General features: G+C 45.1%; 3 protein-coding genes and 2 long non-coding RNA genes across 5 annotated transcripts; 3 read left to right on the forward strand and 2 right to left on the reverse strand.

Annotated features, from left to right (window-relative positions):
* Positions 1-4,186: 4,186 nt before the first annotated feature.
* On the forward strand, positions 4,187-7,583 carry LOC133910697 (protein FAR1-RELATED SEQUENCE 5-like). Its single transcript, XM_062353005.1, has 2 exons — positions 4,187-4,523; positions 5,472-7,583. Exon 2 carries the CDS (start codon positions 5,481-5,483, stop codon positions 7,581-7,583), a length of 2,103 nt encoding a protein of 700 aa, XP_062208989.1. The 5' UTR covers positions 4,187-4,523; positions 5,472-5,480.
* Positions 7,584-8,304: 721 nt separating this feature from the next.
* On the forward strand, positions 8,305-9,134 carry LOC133912975 (uncharacterized). Its single transcript, XM_062355987.1, has 3 exons — positions 8,305-8,468; positions 8,557-8,688; positions 8,762-9,134. Exons 1-3 carry the CDS (start codon positions 8,307-8,309, stop codon positions 8,966-8,968), a joined length of 501 nt encoding a protein of 166 aa, XP_062211971.1. The 5' UTR covers positions 8,305-8,306; the 3' UTR covers positions 8,969-9,134.
* A 33-nt stretch (positions 9,135-9,167) lies between these two features.
* Positions 9,168-10,247, forward strand: LOC133912974 (uncharacterized). Its single transcript, XM_062355986.1, has 5 exons — positions 9,168-9,385; positions 9,459-9,587; positions 9,674-9,804; positions 9,887-9,962; positions 10,052-10,247. The coding sequence occupies exons 1-5, from the start codon at positions 9,221-9,223 to the stop codon at positions 10,223-10,225; spliced, it is 675 nt and encodes a 224-aa protein (XP_062211970.1). The 5' UTR covers positions 9,168-9,220; the 3' UTR covers positions 10,226-10,247.
* A 169-nt stretch (positions 10,248-10,416) lies between these two features.
* On the reverse strand, positions 10,417-12,274 carry LOC133912976 (uncharacterized). Its single transcript, XR_009908933.1, has 5 exons — positions 11,777-12,274; positions 11,506-11,660; positions 11,230-11,411; positions 10,857-10,975; positions 10,417-10,750 (listed from the first exon to the last, which is right to left on the reverse strand). It is a non-coding gene; the product is annotated as an uncharacterized LOC133912976 (long non-coding RNA).
* A 64-nt stretch (positions 12,275-12,338) lies between these two features.
* LOC133912977 (uncharacterized) lies at positions 12,339-17,092 on the reverse strand. Its single transcript, XR_009908934.1, has 3 exons — positions 16,986-17,092; positions 16,731-16,896; positions 12,339-12,452 (listed from the first exon to the last, which is right to left on the reverse strand). It is a non-coding gene; the product is annotated as an uncharacterized LOC133912977 (long non-coding RNA).
* Between the last annotated feature and the right edge of the window lie 445 nt (positions 17,093-17,537).

The raw sequence follows: 17,537 nt of genomic DNA on the forward strand, positions 1-17,537 counted from the left end.
AAGTATTAATTCATAATAGTATATTTTAAATTGGATTAAGACTTAATATGATAAATCAAGTATTGTAGAGTGTATTTATACAAAATAAATATCATGTTAACACTTGTTTTTTAATTTAGTCTTATGAAATATATACTCGTGCGGACAACCAAATATAATGCTGAGCACATATAGCTAACTAAACAAATAACACTGTATGCACCTAGCCTGACTCAAATAAGCCTGACTCACTAAATACGAGCCAAGCTAGACCATGCAAGCAACCAAACATGCCCTAAATGTCTTTGCAATTTCATAACTCCATAGCCACAACCTCCCAACATCTCCATGAGTGCTTCATAGTGCAACACTATTGGCGGAAGACGTTTTCTGATGAAAGCCCGAATGTATCGCCCGAAGGGACCGCAACATACCAACGATAGCCTTGGGAAGGGATGCACCTTAGATGCAACTAAAGCCTAATGGCCCTTGATACGGGTCCCTAGTAGGGTTGAAAATGGGCGGGAAAAATCTCATCACGTCCTGTTCCGTTTTCTACTTTTATCCGGCCCGTTTTTGGATTTTCGGGATTTATGCAAAAAGGGGACGAAAATAGGAAAGTTGATGAAAAAACGGGTCCAAAAATGGTTTTGTTGTTTTCTCGACCGTATTTTTTAAATCCTGTTTTTAATCAGGATACTCCCACGGGAATCCCATTTTCAGCCCAGATATGACATGCCAGCACGCCAATAGCCCAGCCTACCCAACACCTCAACCTCAAACCTGGGCACCACCACCATGGCCGCACAGGGCACCTCTGATCTGACACACTCTACCCTAGCCACCCCGCCTCGCCCTCGAACCCTAGCCATTGGGCAGCGCTGCCACGCGCCACCGCCGCCCACCCTGCACGACTTCCCCAGCTTGCATGTCTTCCCCGGCCTATGCGTCTTTCCCGGCCTGTGTGTCAGCCTTGGCCTGCTTGCTGTCGCCCTCTCCACCGCCTCCCGCGCTCTCCTCTCCTTCGCAACCCCAATGAGGAGCCGTCTGCTCCTCTCTGTCATCATTGCCGCCACCATGTCCGCCGCTTTTGGCTCCGCGAATGAGGGCTCCGCCTCTGCTTCCTCTTGCAAGGTCATCGACTCCCACCTCCACGTCTGGGCCTCCCCCTAGCAGGTGAGCATACGACGCGCTTGCCCCCAGTTCCGGTTTCCTGGCGGGGTAGTGTTGGGTGATTCTTTGACACGTGGTGTGACTGGTGTTTCTACAAGCCTTTCTGCTCAGACGAAGGAGGGGTACCTGGACTTCCCCAGCCAGGAGGCGACGCTCCGGGCTAACACCGACTTCGTGCTCAAGGTTAGTCAGAGAAATGCAAAACTGCATGTCTCAGTTCATGGCTTGTGGTTGACTGGAGCCATGTTATTTGTTTCTGCAAGTAGTTGTAGGTGGAGGATATCATAGTCTCTGACAATTGGGAGCTGAATTGTGCTGGTACTGATGATGAATTGGTGGCTAATTGTGTTTTGTGCTTTGTATCCATGTGCAATCCCTTAGAATTGGTGGCTAATGGTATTGTTTGGTTGTCCCTCTTATGGTCCTTTTAAATTTCAAGTGCTACCAGATTGAATTATCATTTCAGTTATTTGATTACACATATAATTAATGTTTCCGAATTGAATTATCTGTTCCCGATCGATACCGGTGTGTTTCCGTTCGGATTAGTTCGTTTTTGATATCCCGACATTCCGAGTTCATAACTATTTCTAACTTTCCTATTTTCGATTCCGTTTTTGAGAGAAATATGAAAGTGAAAATGGCTAGGAATATTTCCTAACCGTTTCCGTCTATTTTCATATTAGTCGCGACGGGGCGAGGCTTCGTCGGAGCACTGAGAGGAAGCCCACAGACGCCAAGATCCGAGAAGTCCACAAGTTCCGATCAGGAGATGGCTCACCAGCGAAGCTACTATGGGGGGACCACCCTACATTCGGGCCCAAAGACCGGCAAGGCTTGGGTCACTTTCCTCGCAGCTGGGCACGTATCTAGGCACATGCACGAGAATCCAAGGTGATGGACCTAGGGTTAGAGTGTCAGAGCGGGAGCTCATGCTGACAGGTGTCCAAGGTGCTGACTCTATGATGTGACGTGTAAAGTAGACACTTTGTCATAAACTAGTTGAATACATGTGTGTTGTAACGAGATAATTTTTTTTACAAGAGGATATAGTTGGTTGGATGATCTTGTTCGTCCACAAAGCATTAGACGCGCACTACATATGGCAAACCAATAAAATTAAAACCTTGTTATATCCCAACAAATATACCATGTACTCTTAATCTAGTTGTATCCTAACAACAAATATACCATGTACTCCTTAATCTAGGTGCCACATTAATTTGTCACATTTACAAGAAACCTGCACTACCACATGTATACGTTTTCATGCACGTCCATCCGAGTGTTTCTACGGGCACGTGAATGAGCTACATGAGGCATCAACATGGGCCATGCATGAACCTTGCTTCAATATGCAGGAAAAAAAACAAATTCGGACTCACTTTCAGACTTTCTTAGGTAAATGGTGACCACGGCTCAGCCCACGGGCCTTCTTCAGTGAAGCAGCGCATGTTAGACACATATCGAAAAATGGCGACCGCGGGCCAAAATTAGTTCAGCGCATGTAGCCCTCCCCGCAACAAACAAACTGGGCCAGCCCGACATAGCAAACGTGTGTGTATTTGTTTCTCTTACTGAATTGGGCTCCAAGAACATATATGTTGTTTGTTTTTGCCTTTTGTAATCCCTAGTTTTTTTCCCCGTATTCCATTCAAGATATAGTTAGCAAAAACAATTCCCCAAAAACTAAAAATATGATGAGACCGTTTATTATCAACCTTGGGGTAGCAAAACCTAAAAAGTAAAAGAAACCCATGTTCCATTTATTAGAAGCACACAAATGCAAAATTTCTGAAGCATGCGCTATAGAAAGCCCTGAAAATTTTAACCATCAGAGTCAGGAAAAGTTGGCAAGAATGGGGGTCAAATACGGAAAATGCTAAAGCAAGCAAGAGGCAACAATGCAGGTTTTTTCTCACCATGCGGAGTAATGATAATTAAAAATAAAAAATAACCAGTTCACCAGACAGTAGCTAATCAGCAGCCCATTTCGAGACCTCTCCCCAGTAAAAGTAAAAGTTTAACTTTCAATGCTCCTAGAAATGCAGTGCATCAGGTGTTCAAGAAGGATTTCAGGCACAATGTGATATGCCCAACAAAGAACTATTGAACTAAAGTATGAAAGAAAGGAGACAACACACATGGTGGATTTGCATCTTTTCCATCAGAGCTAACATATATACTCAACCCAACCAATAAGATAAGAGACTGAACAGACAGATTCAAAAACCAAATCCACTTCAAATAGTCAGAAGTGTAGCTTATGATAATGTCACTTGACAGAACCGCTTCAGGAAATTTTAATGTTTGGATAACTACTTTTTCTTTAAATCTAAGTTGCAAAGGGAGATATTTAATGTATTTCAAATTACACATCAAGTGCGTCAAGCTCGTGGAACCTGTATTGCTCGTTGAACACCATCCTCCTGTAGGAGTCCCTCCAATCGTGGCTGCACAAGAGGATGAGTAGAACCCTTTGTTGCTTACATTGGATAAAGCCACACAGTTAATAGATGATCCTTACCATGTATGTTCATATACAATTTAATTTGAATTGTGTGAGGCAAACAAACTTTAGGAAAAAAATAAAGATAGATACTTAATGTTCAAGGTAGGAATATAAATATCATATTATGCAATCTAAATTAAACTGAATATCCCAGCGGTGGACAATTTTTCTAAACCATTATAACTGAAATTCAATTACTGGTGTCTAGTACTAATCTGAGGTAAAAAAAAAACACATGGCACAACAGGTTTGTTTAAGGAGCGCTTTTACGGTGGTCCATACTACCTGTAGATAGAAAGTAGTATAAATATAATCTGACCGTCCAGATGATTGGATATTTTAGTAATTACGATAATAATTTTAATATTTACCCACCATGCCATCAAAGGGTATTATAGTCTTTTTTGTTTTACCTTTTACCTGATGATGGAATAATGGGTTCGGTGAACTGATAATCGGATCACGCAGATCTCGCGAGAGAAGGCATCGGCTACGGCTTCTGCGGCTACGGCTTCTCGCGAGAGAAGGTGGCGGCGCGGGAGAGGGCGGCTACGGCTTCTGCGGCGGCGCTCGCGAGAGAAGGTGGCGGCGCGGGAGAGGGCGGCTACGGCTTCTGCGGCGGCGCTCGCGAGAGAAGGTGGCGGCGCGGGAGAGGGTGGCTACGGCTTCTGCGGCAGCGCTCGCGAGAGGAGGTGGCGGCACGGGAGAGGGCGGCGGCGCGCGCTTGCACGTCGTTGGCGAGGGCTGCTACAACATCTGCGCAGCGGGCGCGATAGAAGGTGGCGCCACGCGAAAGGGGCGGCGGCATCGTCTACCGCGGCGTCTTCACCGACGGCTACCAAGTTGGGCTCACTTGCAGGTTTTTTTTTTCCTTCCTTCCGTGCGGGTTTTTTGGTATGGTCCTTTGATGAGGGATTTTGGAGGAGACCGATCCAACAATTGAGTTCGCGTGTGGAGAGATGATTTTTGTCGGCAGACGGCGGCCGGAGATTGAGCCGGTGGATCGCCCCGTAGTGGAGCCGTGGTGCGATTCCCCAGCGTTTCTTGCCCTAAAAATGAATGTTTTTCTTGCAATCTGTTGGGCTACGACTACCAATCCTACGGTGTTGCCCGATCTCCAGCTTATTTGACATCAGGCTCCATTTGTTTCCCAGCGCTTGTTGCCATGAAAATGCAAGGCTTTTGCAATCTGTTGGTTTGTTTGTGGCGGAACAAAACTGAAAAGTGCAGTTCAGGTGGAGTGAGAAGTGGTAGATAGCAAAGCTTGTTTCATTCTCTTTGGTGGGCACTGCCGGTGGCATTAGCCTTTGCTTGCTCGATCGTAACGGGACATGATGTGGCAATGATTTAGGGAAGCAAGCAGCTCCAACGTAGCATGTCACTGGGGTCTGGATGTCCCTAGGTTAAAATCTTTGGATGTTGAGATAAAGAGCCGTTAGATAGTTTACGAACACATTCGTACCATTTATATATGAGCAAATGTAGAGAACATGGCACTAATTTTCAGTGACGGTTAACTGTCAAATTTGTCGTTTACTTGGCATTAAGATGTGGTGTTAACTTGGTTCAAAAAAAGAAAAGATGTGTTGAAACAGTTAGTGTCCTATGATTGTACCTAGCAGTTCACAATGAGTTTCAAATATACCAAAGGTTTCCTTATTAAAGTGTTAGGAGTAGATTGTTCCTGAGATCAGTAGTACTTTCTAACATTGATAATAGTGATTTGCATCGAGCTGGGATCTGTTTACTTTTTATAATCTTGTGTTGAGCGACTAATAATCTGCTTGCATTTTTTATTGAATAACAGTGCGGTGTAATGGGTGGCAAAGAGCACGTTAGCCTGGAGGAAGTGGAAGAATATAGCATGGTGGTAAACAAAACTTTTAGCAGCGAGGAGGATGGCTATGAGTTTTATAATTCATATGCAAAAGTGAAAGGGTTTGGTGTTAGAAGGGGCAAGACGAGGAAGAAAGGAGGCAAGGTGATTTGGAGGAGATTATTGTGCTCGTGTGAAGGATACAGGTCCACTGAACACTTTGAAAAGTCTGTTCAAGTAAGGGAGCCACGGGCGCTCACCCGTTGTGGATGCGAGGCTAGGCTTGACATTAAGCTAAATGAAGAGAGTGGCATGTGGTTTGTTACGGATTTTAAGGATTCACATTCTCATGCACTTGCTAAGCCTGGTGAGGCTTTTGTGTTGCGGTCTCACCGGTGCCTAAGTGAAGCACAGAAAGCAGAGGCCATTGAGCTGGGAATCGGCGGCCTTCGTACTTGTCAGATAATGGATGTCATGGAGAAGAACCACGGCGGTTTTGAGAAGACTGGGTTTCTGGCTCGGGACCTGTACAATTTCTTTGCAAGGAAGAAGAAGAAAAAGGTTGAAGGTAGCGACGCTGACTTTGTTTTGAATTATATGAGGGAGAAGCAAGCAGAAGACTCGGAGTATTTCTTCAAATACACCCAGGATGCTCAAGGGCGGATGAAAAATATATTTTGGGCGGATTCGCAATCTCAGATTGATTATGATGTCTTTGGCGATGTTATGGTCTTTGACAGCACGTACCGCGTGAACCGGTACAACCTTCCTTTTGTTCCCTTCATTGGAGTTAACCATCACCGAAGTACGGTTGTATTTGGATGCGGTATCATTTCGAATGAGAGTGTGTCATCGTATGTGTGGCTGCTTGATACTTTTTTGGAGGCGATGAACCAGAAGCATCCAAAGTCACTGATCACTGATGGGGACGCCTCAATGGCAAGGGCGATTGAGATGGTTATGCCCGGGGCAGATCACCGTCTGTGCAGTTGGCATATAGAGCAGAATATGGTGAAGTACCTCAAGGGTGAAAAGCTTTCGGAGTTCAGAAAATTCATTTACCATTCAATGGAGGTTGCTGAGTTCGAGAGGCGATGGGTAGATTTCAAGGAGACCCACAAAATAACTGAAAATGACGTATGGATATGGAAGATGTATGAACTCAAGAACAAGTGGTCTGCCGCACACACGAATGGGAGACACTTCCTAGGCATGCGTAGTAACCAGCGGAGCGAGAGCTTGAACTCTAGGCTTCACAAGCATCTAGACCGGACTATGTCGCTTGTTGACCTGGTCGAGCATTATGAGTTCTGTTTGTCACGCATCCGCAGGAATGAGGCTGAGCTTGATGCGAAAGCTTCGTTGTCCATCCCATTCACTAGGATAACTGCGGACATATATGAGAAAAGGGCTGCTCGTATCTACACGCCGACAATGTTCAGGAAGGTTAGGGTGCAAATTAGGAAGCTACCTGAATGGGAGGTTAAAAAGGTGACGATAGTAGACGGAGTTGTGAGTTATCAAGTTGCATCCATAGGTAACAGTGAGAACCACTTTGATGTTAGTTGTACTTTTGATGGCTCAATGATGATGACAGCTAGGTGCCCTTGCCGGATGATAGAGTGCGAAGCCATTCCATGCCCACACATATTTGCTGTTATGCGTTCTGTGGGTTTGGACACCATTCCTACTTGTTGTGTTCAAAAAAGGTGGACAATTCTAGCGAAGCTCGCATTCGCCTCGAATAGGTATAGCAATACCCATGTGTGGTCAGAACAGATGGACCGTTTCCATGACCTCCGCATGAAGGCTACTATTGTTTTGTTCAAAGCTTCGAGGACCGAGGAGCAATCGGATAAGGTTATGAGAATCCTAGATGCTATTGGGGATGAAGACGTAGAGAACAATGGGGGCATGGAGGCGACTTACTCTGGGCCTTTGCCATCACACTTTTCTGGGGCCGCCCGATCTTCTACAACAAGAGTACTCGATCCCGAGAGGATTATTTCGAAAGGTGCTCCATCGAAGAGATTGAAGCGATTTCATGAAGCCTTGGGCAAAAAAAAAAAATTACAGAATCCTAAGTCTTCAGGTAACTGGTAAACCAAAGTCACTTGCACCCATTCTATCCAAGTATGCTAATATGCCGTATTAGCTAACGTGGTAATGGTTCTGTGCTATAAATAAACTTGTGTATGTGTGCCATTTACCACATGGAAGCTTTAGAGTTGTGATTTTCTGAGGAGTTTTGTTGATTCTATTCAGATATTGCTAATTGTTGGCTTGTTAAATTTGTAACTGTGATGTAGAAGAAACACTGCTTGTGAAGCTTGATATTATCGAATGGTAGAGCAATAGATCCTTTTTTGTCATGAAATGTGAAGCAGCTATGAATTTGTTCAAGATTGAGATTTTCATGAGTGGTGAGATAGCTAGAATTGGGTAGTGCTCATTCTTTAGTTGCAAAATGGGCATGGGATCATGAGACTCATAAAGATCATAATATTATTTGTTTCAAATGCATATATGAGCTACAATGCATATACGAGCACTCGGACGAGACAGAATTCAACGGATGTATGGATTTGGAGTAGGAAGGGTAACACGTTACTCACATCTTGTATTCGAATTCATGTTTTCATCTATGTTGCTGCTAACAGATTTATCTTATTACTTCCGAAACAGATTGTTGAGGACATAACGCGACCACTCCCATACGCAGAATCATTTGACAGCAACCAGTCACACAGAAGCAACGATGAGGTATGTGTTATTAATATCCTACAACTACAAATAAAATATTGCCTCTTATCACCATGTCCAATGATGCAGGGATCACACCATGCCATGATAGTGCTTCGCAGACTAGAACAAAAGTTTGATGACGGCATGAAAATAATTCAACAAGTTCAACAAACATGTGAATCAACAGCAAGACGATCTGAATTGACGCACAGACTATTGACTACATTCATAAAAGATTTTATGGTGAGTCCATTCATGTTTTACTTCGCATTACCTGCATACGTATGTTCAACCATTCCTAATTCATACATTAAAGAATTCATCATTGCAGGTTGACACACAACATGAGACAGCCAACACCGACAAGCAACCTGCGCTGGACACGTTCGCAGACGATAAATTTGGTCTTAATCAAAACAAAGCACACGGGAAGAAAACTGACAACAAATCATCGCAAACAAAGGTCTTGTCGTATCCCATCTTATTAAAAACCGTTTTTTTTTGGAAGCAATGTATACCAACAATACCTATTACAGGCTACTCGCAAAAGAAAGAAACAGCCAGCAGAACCACACGGTGCAAATCGATTAAGGTCTCCATCAAAAAGGCAACATAAACCAATACATGACAAGGACGGTGACTTTATTTACTATGGCAAGAACAAGCCAACGCAGCCACTATACATGCCAACAAGTATTACCAGGTTCAATTATATTAATTCCCAACATATGTTCAAAATCTAACTGTTTCCCAACCTTGCAGTTGCTGATTTTAAGTGTACCGAACAAGATGCTCCAACTATTGAATACATCAAGTCCGCACCAATAAAGAAAAAAATGGTGCATATCAACGATATCGTCATAACAAAAGAAACTATGGAAATTCTTATTGAACCTGGAAGATGGCTCACAGACCCAGTAAGTTATCCTATATGCATTGTTACAATGCATACATTAACATATCATATATAGTGAATTGTTATTTGCTTGCAGATCATGAATGCGTACATTTACTGCCTAAACGATGACAAGCGTCTAAATATTAGGGCCGGTGGGAGGGCGTTCCTAGCTGATACATTTGCTGGCCCTTTCCTGAGTTATAAAGGCTCCAACTCAGAATGGATTGTCACAAGGGCAAAACAGTATCACAAGCATGACATGGTAACTGCAACCACCCTTCCTACTGAGTCCATACTGTTTCTTCCAACAACTACTTACATCCTGCATACTACAGCTCTTTTTCCCAATCAATATCCCCCATACCCATTGGTACTTGTGCGTTATCAACGCCAGGCTACGTACCATTCAAATATTGGACTCATTGGGGCCTAGCAACAATGATCGACTGGAACTGAAACAAACGGTGAGTTACTACAACTTCTTCACCCATCCTTCGCCCTTGATGGAATTACGCCACTCCCCTCATAATTCGTATTTGCAACTGACCAGATCCGCGGTCTGGAGCATTATTTAGACATGGCAGCACATGATATGGGCCCGCAAGAAACTAAGTGGAAAGACTATAGGGTCACAACTTGGCCATGGTCGGAAGAAGTCAAGTCGGCAATCCAGAAAGACACGTACATTAGACAACCTTGCTTCATAAATTATAACATCCCCTTACTTACTAAAAGCCCCGCTAACTGTTTCGCAATGATATAGAGGCTCATGCGGACTATTCACGCTCAAATTTATGGAATGCTGGACAGGATTTGCGCTACGCCCCAAATTTGCACAGGTATTCCTCTATGTTTAGTTTATTACCCATAATTTTCTAGCATGCCAAATGATTTCTCCTGAAAATTTATTCTTATCTAACCTTCGCAGCAAGACATAGACCATTTCAGACTTAAGCTAGCGGTCATTTTGGTCAACTCTCACCTCAACAAGATCAAGGAAAGTCCTGGTTCTAGATCTAAGGAAGACGACGCTAAGCCTGACAACCTAGGAGAGGACCAACATGTTGACATTGATTCTGATGGAATTACACCTACTCTATAGCTTCATGTTGACATTGACTTTTACGTGCTTCTACAGATTTTATTCAATCAGGTATTGAGATTAGCACTCAACCAAGCAGAATCACGAATTTCAACTAAGAAAAGACACGATGTTCAGCAAAAATAATTAATTGCAGATCAGTTTCAGATGAACTAGATGGACACAACTTGATTAATAGCATAAAAACCAAATAAAAAGATGAACAACGGAAATTACATCGATTATTTCAAGCTTAGCACAAGGAGTGAATATAGTAATGTATTTGTTTCTTCCAGTAAGTTCAGGATTTAGAATAGCCACCATGTAAGGAAGGATGTCAACCTAGTACAACTTGACGCAGACATTAACTCTACGTGCAATCATGTCATTAATAATTCATAGAAACAATGCTAAAACTGAAAGCTAATATTGCCATTCGTCTTATGTACAAATCAAGATAGAAGATAACATACCACAAAACATTCCCATTTTGAACCATGCCACATGGGGTCTGCCTCTCTGCTTCCAATTATTATCCCAGTGCACCTGACAAAATGATTTCGAACGCACTATTATGAGACAAATCACAATGACCTTATTGCACGGCAAACCCATTCAAAAAAGATAAATATAACTATTGCACCATAGTAACCTTCTTTTATAAGCATCTTCACTTTCATATCTCATTCTGCATCCCATTCCAACTGAAAATGGTTGGTTCAAGCTTCTCATGAACTTCCAATAGGGTATAACGAGTTCATTTGACTTAGCCTGTCAGTACAAGTCATTTATTAAATTCAGGAACTGGGATCACGACATGCTCCAACAAGAAGAGAGATGCGTAGGAAAAAGTATATCTAAAATTATGTTCACACTTCTAACTATCAACACATTTAAATCCTCGCACACAAAATAACTAAGAAGTAGAACAAAAGGAATCCATATTATTTGACATTAATAACATCATTACTTATCAACATTTTGAAACATAAAAACCAAAAACTCCTTGAACTCTAAATGGCAACCTCAAATGAACACTGTGTTATCATTTCTGATGATCACGTGCCATAGTCAAACTTGCCTGTATGGAGACAAGATAATGTGCAGCTCATATACTAATGAAGAAACTCTCTTGTCGGAACTTCCACTCCGTGCTGTGCAAATCTTCGGCAACGAGCTCCTGACACAGCCTCTGCAGGCTGTAGTTCTGAACGCGCCAAACCAATCAGAGTCAGTAACCAAGCAACCTACTAAATCCTAATCACCATGAGATGGGACCTCGTCAACGTTAATGGCTGTACCAGCGGTGGGAAGCAGTCCTCGACGGCGCGACGCGGCACGGAGAAGCCGCCGTGCGTGCTGGTGTCGGAGCCCGTCAGCGTCTTGCAAACATGTGCGGTGTCCGCGAGTCGAGCACCTACTGTCGCGAATAGAGTTGCCGCCGCCGTGAATCGACCTGCCGCCGCCGCCGCGAATCGACCTGCCGCCGCGAATCGACCTGCTGCCGCCGCCGGTAATCCAGCAGCCTCGAATCAAGCCGCCGCCATCGCGACGCCGCCGCCGTGAATCGACCTGCCGCCGCCGCCGCGAATCGACCTGCCGCCGCCGCCGGTAATCGAGCAGCCTCGAGCCGCCGCGCCGTCGCCGCCGCGGGTCGAGCCGCCACAGCCGTGAATCAAGCCGCCGCCATCGCGAATCGAGGAACCTCACCGCGAATCGAGGAACCTCACCGCCTCCGCCTCTCCTGCCACCGGCTTCACCCGCTCCTGACGCCAGGCGGCTACTGGCGCCGCGCCTTCCCCCGCAAATCGAGATGCCATCGCCAGTCGCCGTCGCCGTAACTCACCGTGGATGGGCCGACCTCAAGCAACCCTAGTCGCCGTCGAATGGATGGGCCGGACTGGTACCATATAACATTCGGCCAGACTAAACATTGAACATATACATTAACACCATATAACTACCATGCCATTTCTTTTTTTTCCAGAAATACCCTTATACTACGTATACTCTTCTAATATACTACTTATACTACCTTTAGATAATAAACAGTATTCTAATTAATTTGAACCATCCGATCTAAAAAATAGATGACCCACGTCTCTCTGAGACCACCGTAAAATTGCTCTTGTTTAAGTACTGACAAAGCAGGTCCGAAAACTATAAGAATGAGAAAAACACGAAACTCACCTGACGCCAAGATGTTCTGTGCTTTATCAAGACTCTCCTCAACCTCCCTCAGTCCTTCCTGCCCGCATAAAAACATTTGTCACCTTGAAACAATGACACGATATAGGATCTGTAGAGACTGCACTTTTAGGCACACTTGTAGGCATGATCCTTGCGACTTTACTAAGAGAAGCTAATTAGCATCAATTCAGTACCACCATTGATACTTTCGTAACTGCAAAATATACTGTGAATGCTAGCAGCTTAAAGTAAAAATGATAGTGAAATAAATTTATACAGCTCGGGGTGTCTCAAATGAGCTACTGTCAGCGTAAGAGGTCTCTACCATTCCTTAAAGCAAGTGCATGTTCCGAAGAGCATAACACTGCTAATTTAAGTATTGAAGTATCATTTTTTTTACTCCGACATTAACCAATCTTGTTAGAATATTAGCGGAAGCACCATCAGAATCATCAAGCCAAGCACAAGATCAACACACAAGACACGATATTTTTTAACGACTTTACTAAGAGAAGCTAATTAGCATCAATTCAGTACCACCATTGATACTTTCGTAACTGCAAAATATACTGTGAATGCTAGCAGCTTAAAGTAAAAATGATAGTGAAATAAATTTATACAGCTCGGGGTGTCTCAAATGAGCTACTGTCAGTGTAAGAGGTCTCTACCATTCCTTAAAGCAAGTGCATGTTCCGAAGAGCATAACACTGCTAATTTAAGTATTGAAGTATCATTTTTTTTACTCCGACATTAACCAATCTTGTTAGAATATTAGCGGAAGCACCATCAGAATCATCAAGCCAAGCACAAGATCAACACACAAGACACGATATTTTTTAACGAGGTTCGGCCAAATTGCCTACATCCTCGGGGCATGACTACCTCCCCAACTGTTTCAGTTTTGCCATGGTTACAACGGTGGTGTCTTCTATTTAAAGGCCCGGAATTAGAGTTCGACTACAACTATAATCCTAATCTCATCCAATTACAACTCAAGTCTATCTGTAACCTACCATGTACACATATTCGACACATATTCCAACAAACTCCACCTTGACAAATATACACGCCAACTTGAGTCTACCATGTGTGAACCTCCGTGTACCTAGACTTGAGCCATCTATCTCTGCTGCTCATCCTGAACAGTCCGACGAGGATGCCTCGCCGCTAGGAACGTATTCCGTAAAATTTGCAGCTCCCACCTTCATGACTTCACCTTTCAACTTGTATTGATGACCTTCCATCTTCTCACCTATCATCACAGTCTTACCATCCTGCATCACATTCAAGGTCTTCTTATCTGACATCGCCTGATATAGCCAACCTTCTCCATGCAAAAATCCAAGCGATATTAGATTCTTCCTAAGTCCTGGCACATGCCGCACACCCTCAAGTAGCACTTCTTGTCCATCATACATCTTCAGTTTGATATTGCCGACTCCCATAACACGGTAACCTGTGTCATCTCTCAAGCGAGCAAGACCAAAATCACCTTCAGAGTATGAAGAGAACCACTCCTTGTTTGATGTTGCATGATATGAACTCGCCGAATCTAACAACCATGCTTCACCACAAGACTTTTCACTTGATAGTACGAGAAGATCACCATCGCTATCCGAGTCATCTTTCTTGGAAATCACAATATTTGCCACGCCCTTCTTCAGTTCTGGACAATCTTTCCTTACATGTCCCCAATCCTTGCATTTATAGCATTGTTGCCCCTTCTTCTTCTTTTTCTTGTTAGTCTCCCTACCTCGATCACCTTTGACGAAAAAAGCATCTCCAGATGAACTCTCATCAGCATTGTTCTTCCTCCTTTGTTCATGAGCAAACAACGCCGCAAGAATATCATCCACTTTGACTGCCTCTTTACCATACGTCAATGTTGTGACCAAGTGCTCATAAGACCTTGGCAAGGAACACAGAAGAATAATCGTTTTGTCTTCATCATCAATTGTCACCTCCACCTTCATAAGATCAGCGACAACTTGATTAAAGACGTTTACGTGCTCAGCAAGATCTGACCCCTCCTGCATCTTCAGCCCATACAGTTTTTGCTTCAGATACAGCTTCCGAGTCAATGTCTTGGACATGAATTGATCATCTAATTTATCCCAAATCTTCTTAGGTGATGTTTCATCCATGACATGGTACATGATCTGATTGGAGAGACACAACCTTATTGTTGCCGCCGCTTGTGCTTGCATCTCTTCCCACTTGTCATCATCTACCGTGACTGGCTTCTTGTCGCTAAGAGCCTTCAGGATCCCCTGCTGTGCCAGCAAGTCCTTTTGACTCTTGTCTGCCAAAGCCCGAAGTTGCCAGTCCCGTCAAATCTCATCACCTCAAATTTGGATGCCATCGACGTCATCTGCCTGTTGCCACAGACCGCCGAATCCCGCTCACGTGTACCTCACGTGTGCTGAACGCGCCTTCGCACGCTCGTACCTGCGTCCCGCCTGGACGCACCGCCACGCACACGCCGAACCGCGCATACGCCAGCCTTGTACACCGCCCGTGCACGATCCGCCGCTCTCAAGCCCTGTAGATAACCACGCCGCTTGCACACGATGAAGTCGACCCGCTCGATCGCCGCCCGCTGTTCACCGTCAACCGCCGCAAGCAACGGTTCACGAACAGCACGATTACAGTTCTCCCGTAATCCCGTGAACTCCTTTTTCCGGTTGCCTCTGCTCTGCGCCCTTGGTTCTGTTGCGCGTGTGCCTCTACTATTTATTTCCCGGCCGGCCGCACGGTCTAGTCCCGAGCTGAACTCGACTCCGACACGTTGGCACAGTACTCCAAAACCGATTCCTCACGTCACAGGAGCCTTGACCGACTCCTACTCCAAACCGAGAGCACCTCTCCTGGCCAAACATGTCCTCATAAGCCGAGCTTACTCACGTTTTGTTCTCCTGCGCACTCGCCGACCGAATAGTCCACGTGCAAAGAACCAACTCAGTCTCCTGCCCGTCTCCAAATCAAGCACGTGTCACGGCTGTAGAAAGAAATAAACACAAAACCATGCACGTGTGCCCTCCAAAGCCAATCACGCATGCATGTGGATTTTTTTAATCCAAGTAGTGTGCATGTCTCCCATGCACCCTACATGTATACATGCATGCAAGATTCTTTATTTTCTTTCTTTGTTGACCAGCGCACATGCATGCAAGTTTATTTTCTTTCTTTATTGACCAGCCGCACATGCATCAAACATATCAGCAGGTCCATATACCCCTGTCCAAGAGCAGACTCCGCATGGTGCCGTGTGGGAGTCGGACTCATCCTATTTTGCACCGAGCAATCTGATCGAGCCGTGCTTCAGTAGGAAACCGAGCCATTCCCTGATCTTCTCGATCTCCATGCGTACGGACAGCCACCACGTGAGACATGTTCACGCGTCTAGACATCCCGTGCGTGCGCTCGGCTGCCTCCGATCACGTCGCGCCTCCCGAACGCCTTTGCAACCTCCAAATTCCACCGTGACTTTTGTCACCGCTGTCGCTGCTCCACCTTAAGCAAACAACAGCCGCTCCGATCTAGATTGACCGTCCGTCAATCAGATCGTGAGTCAAAGCCGCTGCCTTGTCCGCAATGTCTTCCAGCCGCACTGTCAAAACTGGCCGTCACGTCTGACCGACCACTATCGAACAGCAGCCCCCAGCTACTATCAACCTGATCTCCACGTCTGGACGGATCCCCATTGATGCAGCCTATCAGACGGTTCAAGCCGCCGCGCTTGAAGTGTCCGAATCCACCGACCAAGTCGTCGATCGCCGCCATGCTCCACCTTGCGCCGTCCTTCCCCGGACCAGTGCAAGCCTTGCACGGTGTGGAACATATCCTCATGCCTTCCCTTGATCTTTCTTCAAGGCTCTGGTACCACTTGTTAGGATATTAGCGGAAGCATTATCAGGATCATCAAGCCAAGCACAAGATCAACACACAAGACACGATATTTTTTAACGAGGTTCGGCCAAGTTGCCTACATCCTCGGGGCATGACTACGGGCGCTCCTCCCCAACTGTTTCAGTCTTGCCATGGTTACAACGGTGGTGCCTTCTATTTAAAGGCCCGGAATTAGAGTTCGACTACAACTCTAATCCTAATCTCACCCAATTACAACTCAAGTCTATCTGTAACCTACCATGTACACATATTCGACACATATTCCAACAAATCTTCAGTAGGGACATGAAACTGAGATAAAGATATATCGTATCCTTTGAACTGCCAGCTTGTTTTCTTGCATGAACAAGCAAGAAGATCAATATGATCTGACAAGGAAGATGATCTTATCTTACAGGAAGGAACAGAGCTAATTTACTTAACTTACCAAGCTGCTGCGAGGAAGTAGAGGTGCCGTGGACGAATAACTCTCGATTTCTTTCCAAACATCATAAATAAGTTTATATGGGTGACCATTTGTAGGAACAGTTCCTGTTTCCAAAGACTGGGCTTCTATTGTCGTCAAAAACTGTTTCAGATAATTGATACCTTCACTGGTAAAAGGAACGTACAAATTTCATATTAGTTGAGGAAAAGAGAAGATAAATAGCAAAGAGGTCCGAGTTGCAATTGCTGAAAATACCTGAACCATTCAATTTGCAGCAGTGAGCACTGGTTCAGACCTTCGGTTGCAGTGCCAGATTAGCAGCAGATGTAGGTATGAGCTGAATTTGGTCCCAGGGATGTTAATGGGGACCTGATCCCTAATTTCCCACAGGGAATTTTTCTATTAGGGAACGGGAATGGGGAGATTTCGTCACCCGCGGGGATATAAATGGTATAAATTATATCCCCGTCGGGTCTAACAGGGACGGGTATGGGGAAGCATTCCCCGTACCCGTTTCCCTACGGGGACCCGTTTCGACCCATCGGTGGTGGCCTAGGCGTGCGCGATCGGCCCAGGCGGGAGCCAGATGCACAGCCCAGCCAGGCACGGTCTGGCGTCGTGGCATGGTGCGGGTCGGCCCAGTGGGTGGCCTCGGCCCAGGTGGGCGGGGACGGGTTCCCCGTCGGGTCTCCATTCCCCGCGCGAGGATGGGGATGAGGAGAAAATAGTCTCCGCGAGCGGTGACGGGAACAGGGATGGGGAGCCATTCCCCGACGGGTTACCATCCCCATTGACATTTGGGTTTTA

The sequence above is a fragment of the Phragmites australis genome, chromosome 3, assembly GCF_958298935.1.
Source record: "Phragmites australis chromosome 3, lpPhrAust1.1, whole genome shotgun sequence".
Taxonomy (NCBI): domain Eukaryota; kingdom Viridiplantae; phylum Streptophyta; class Magnoliopsida; order Poales; family Poaceae; genus Phragmites; species Phragmites australis.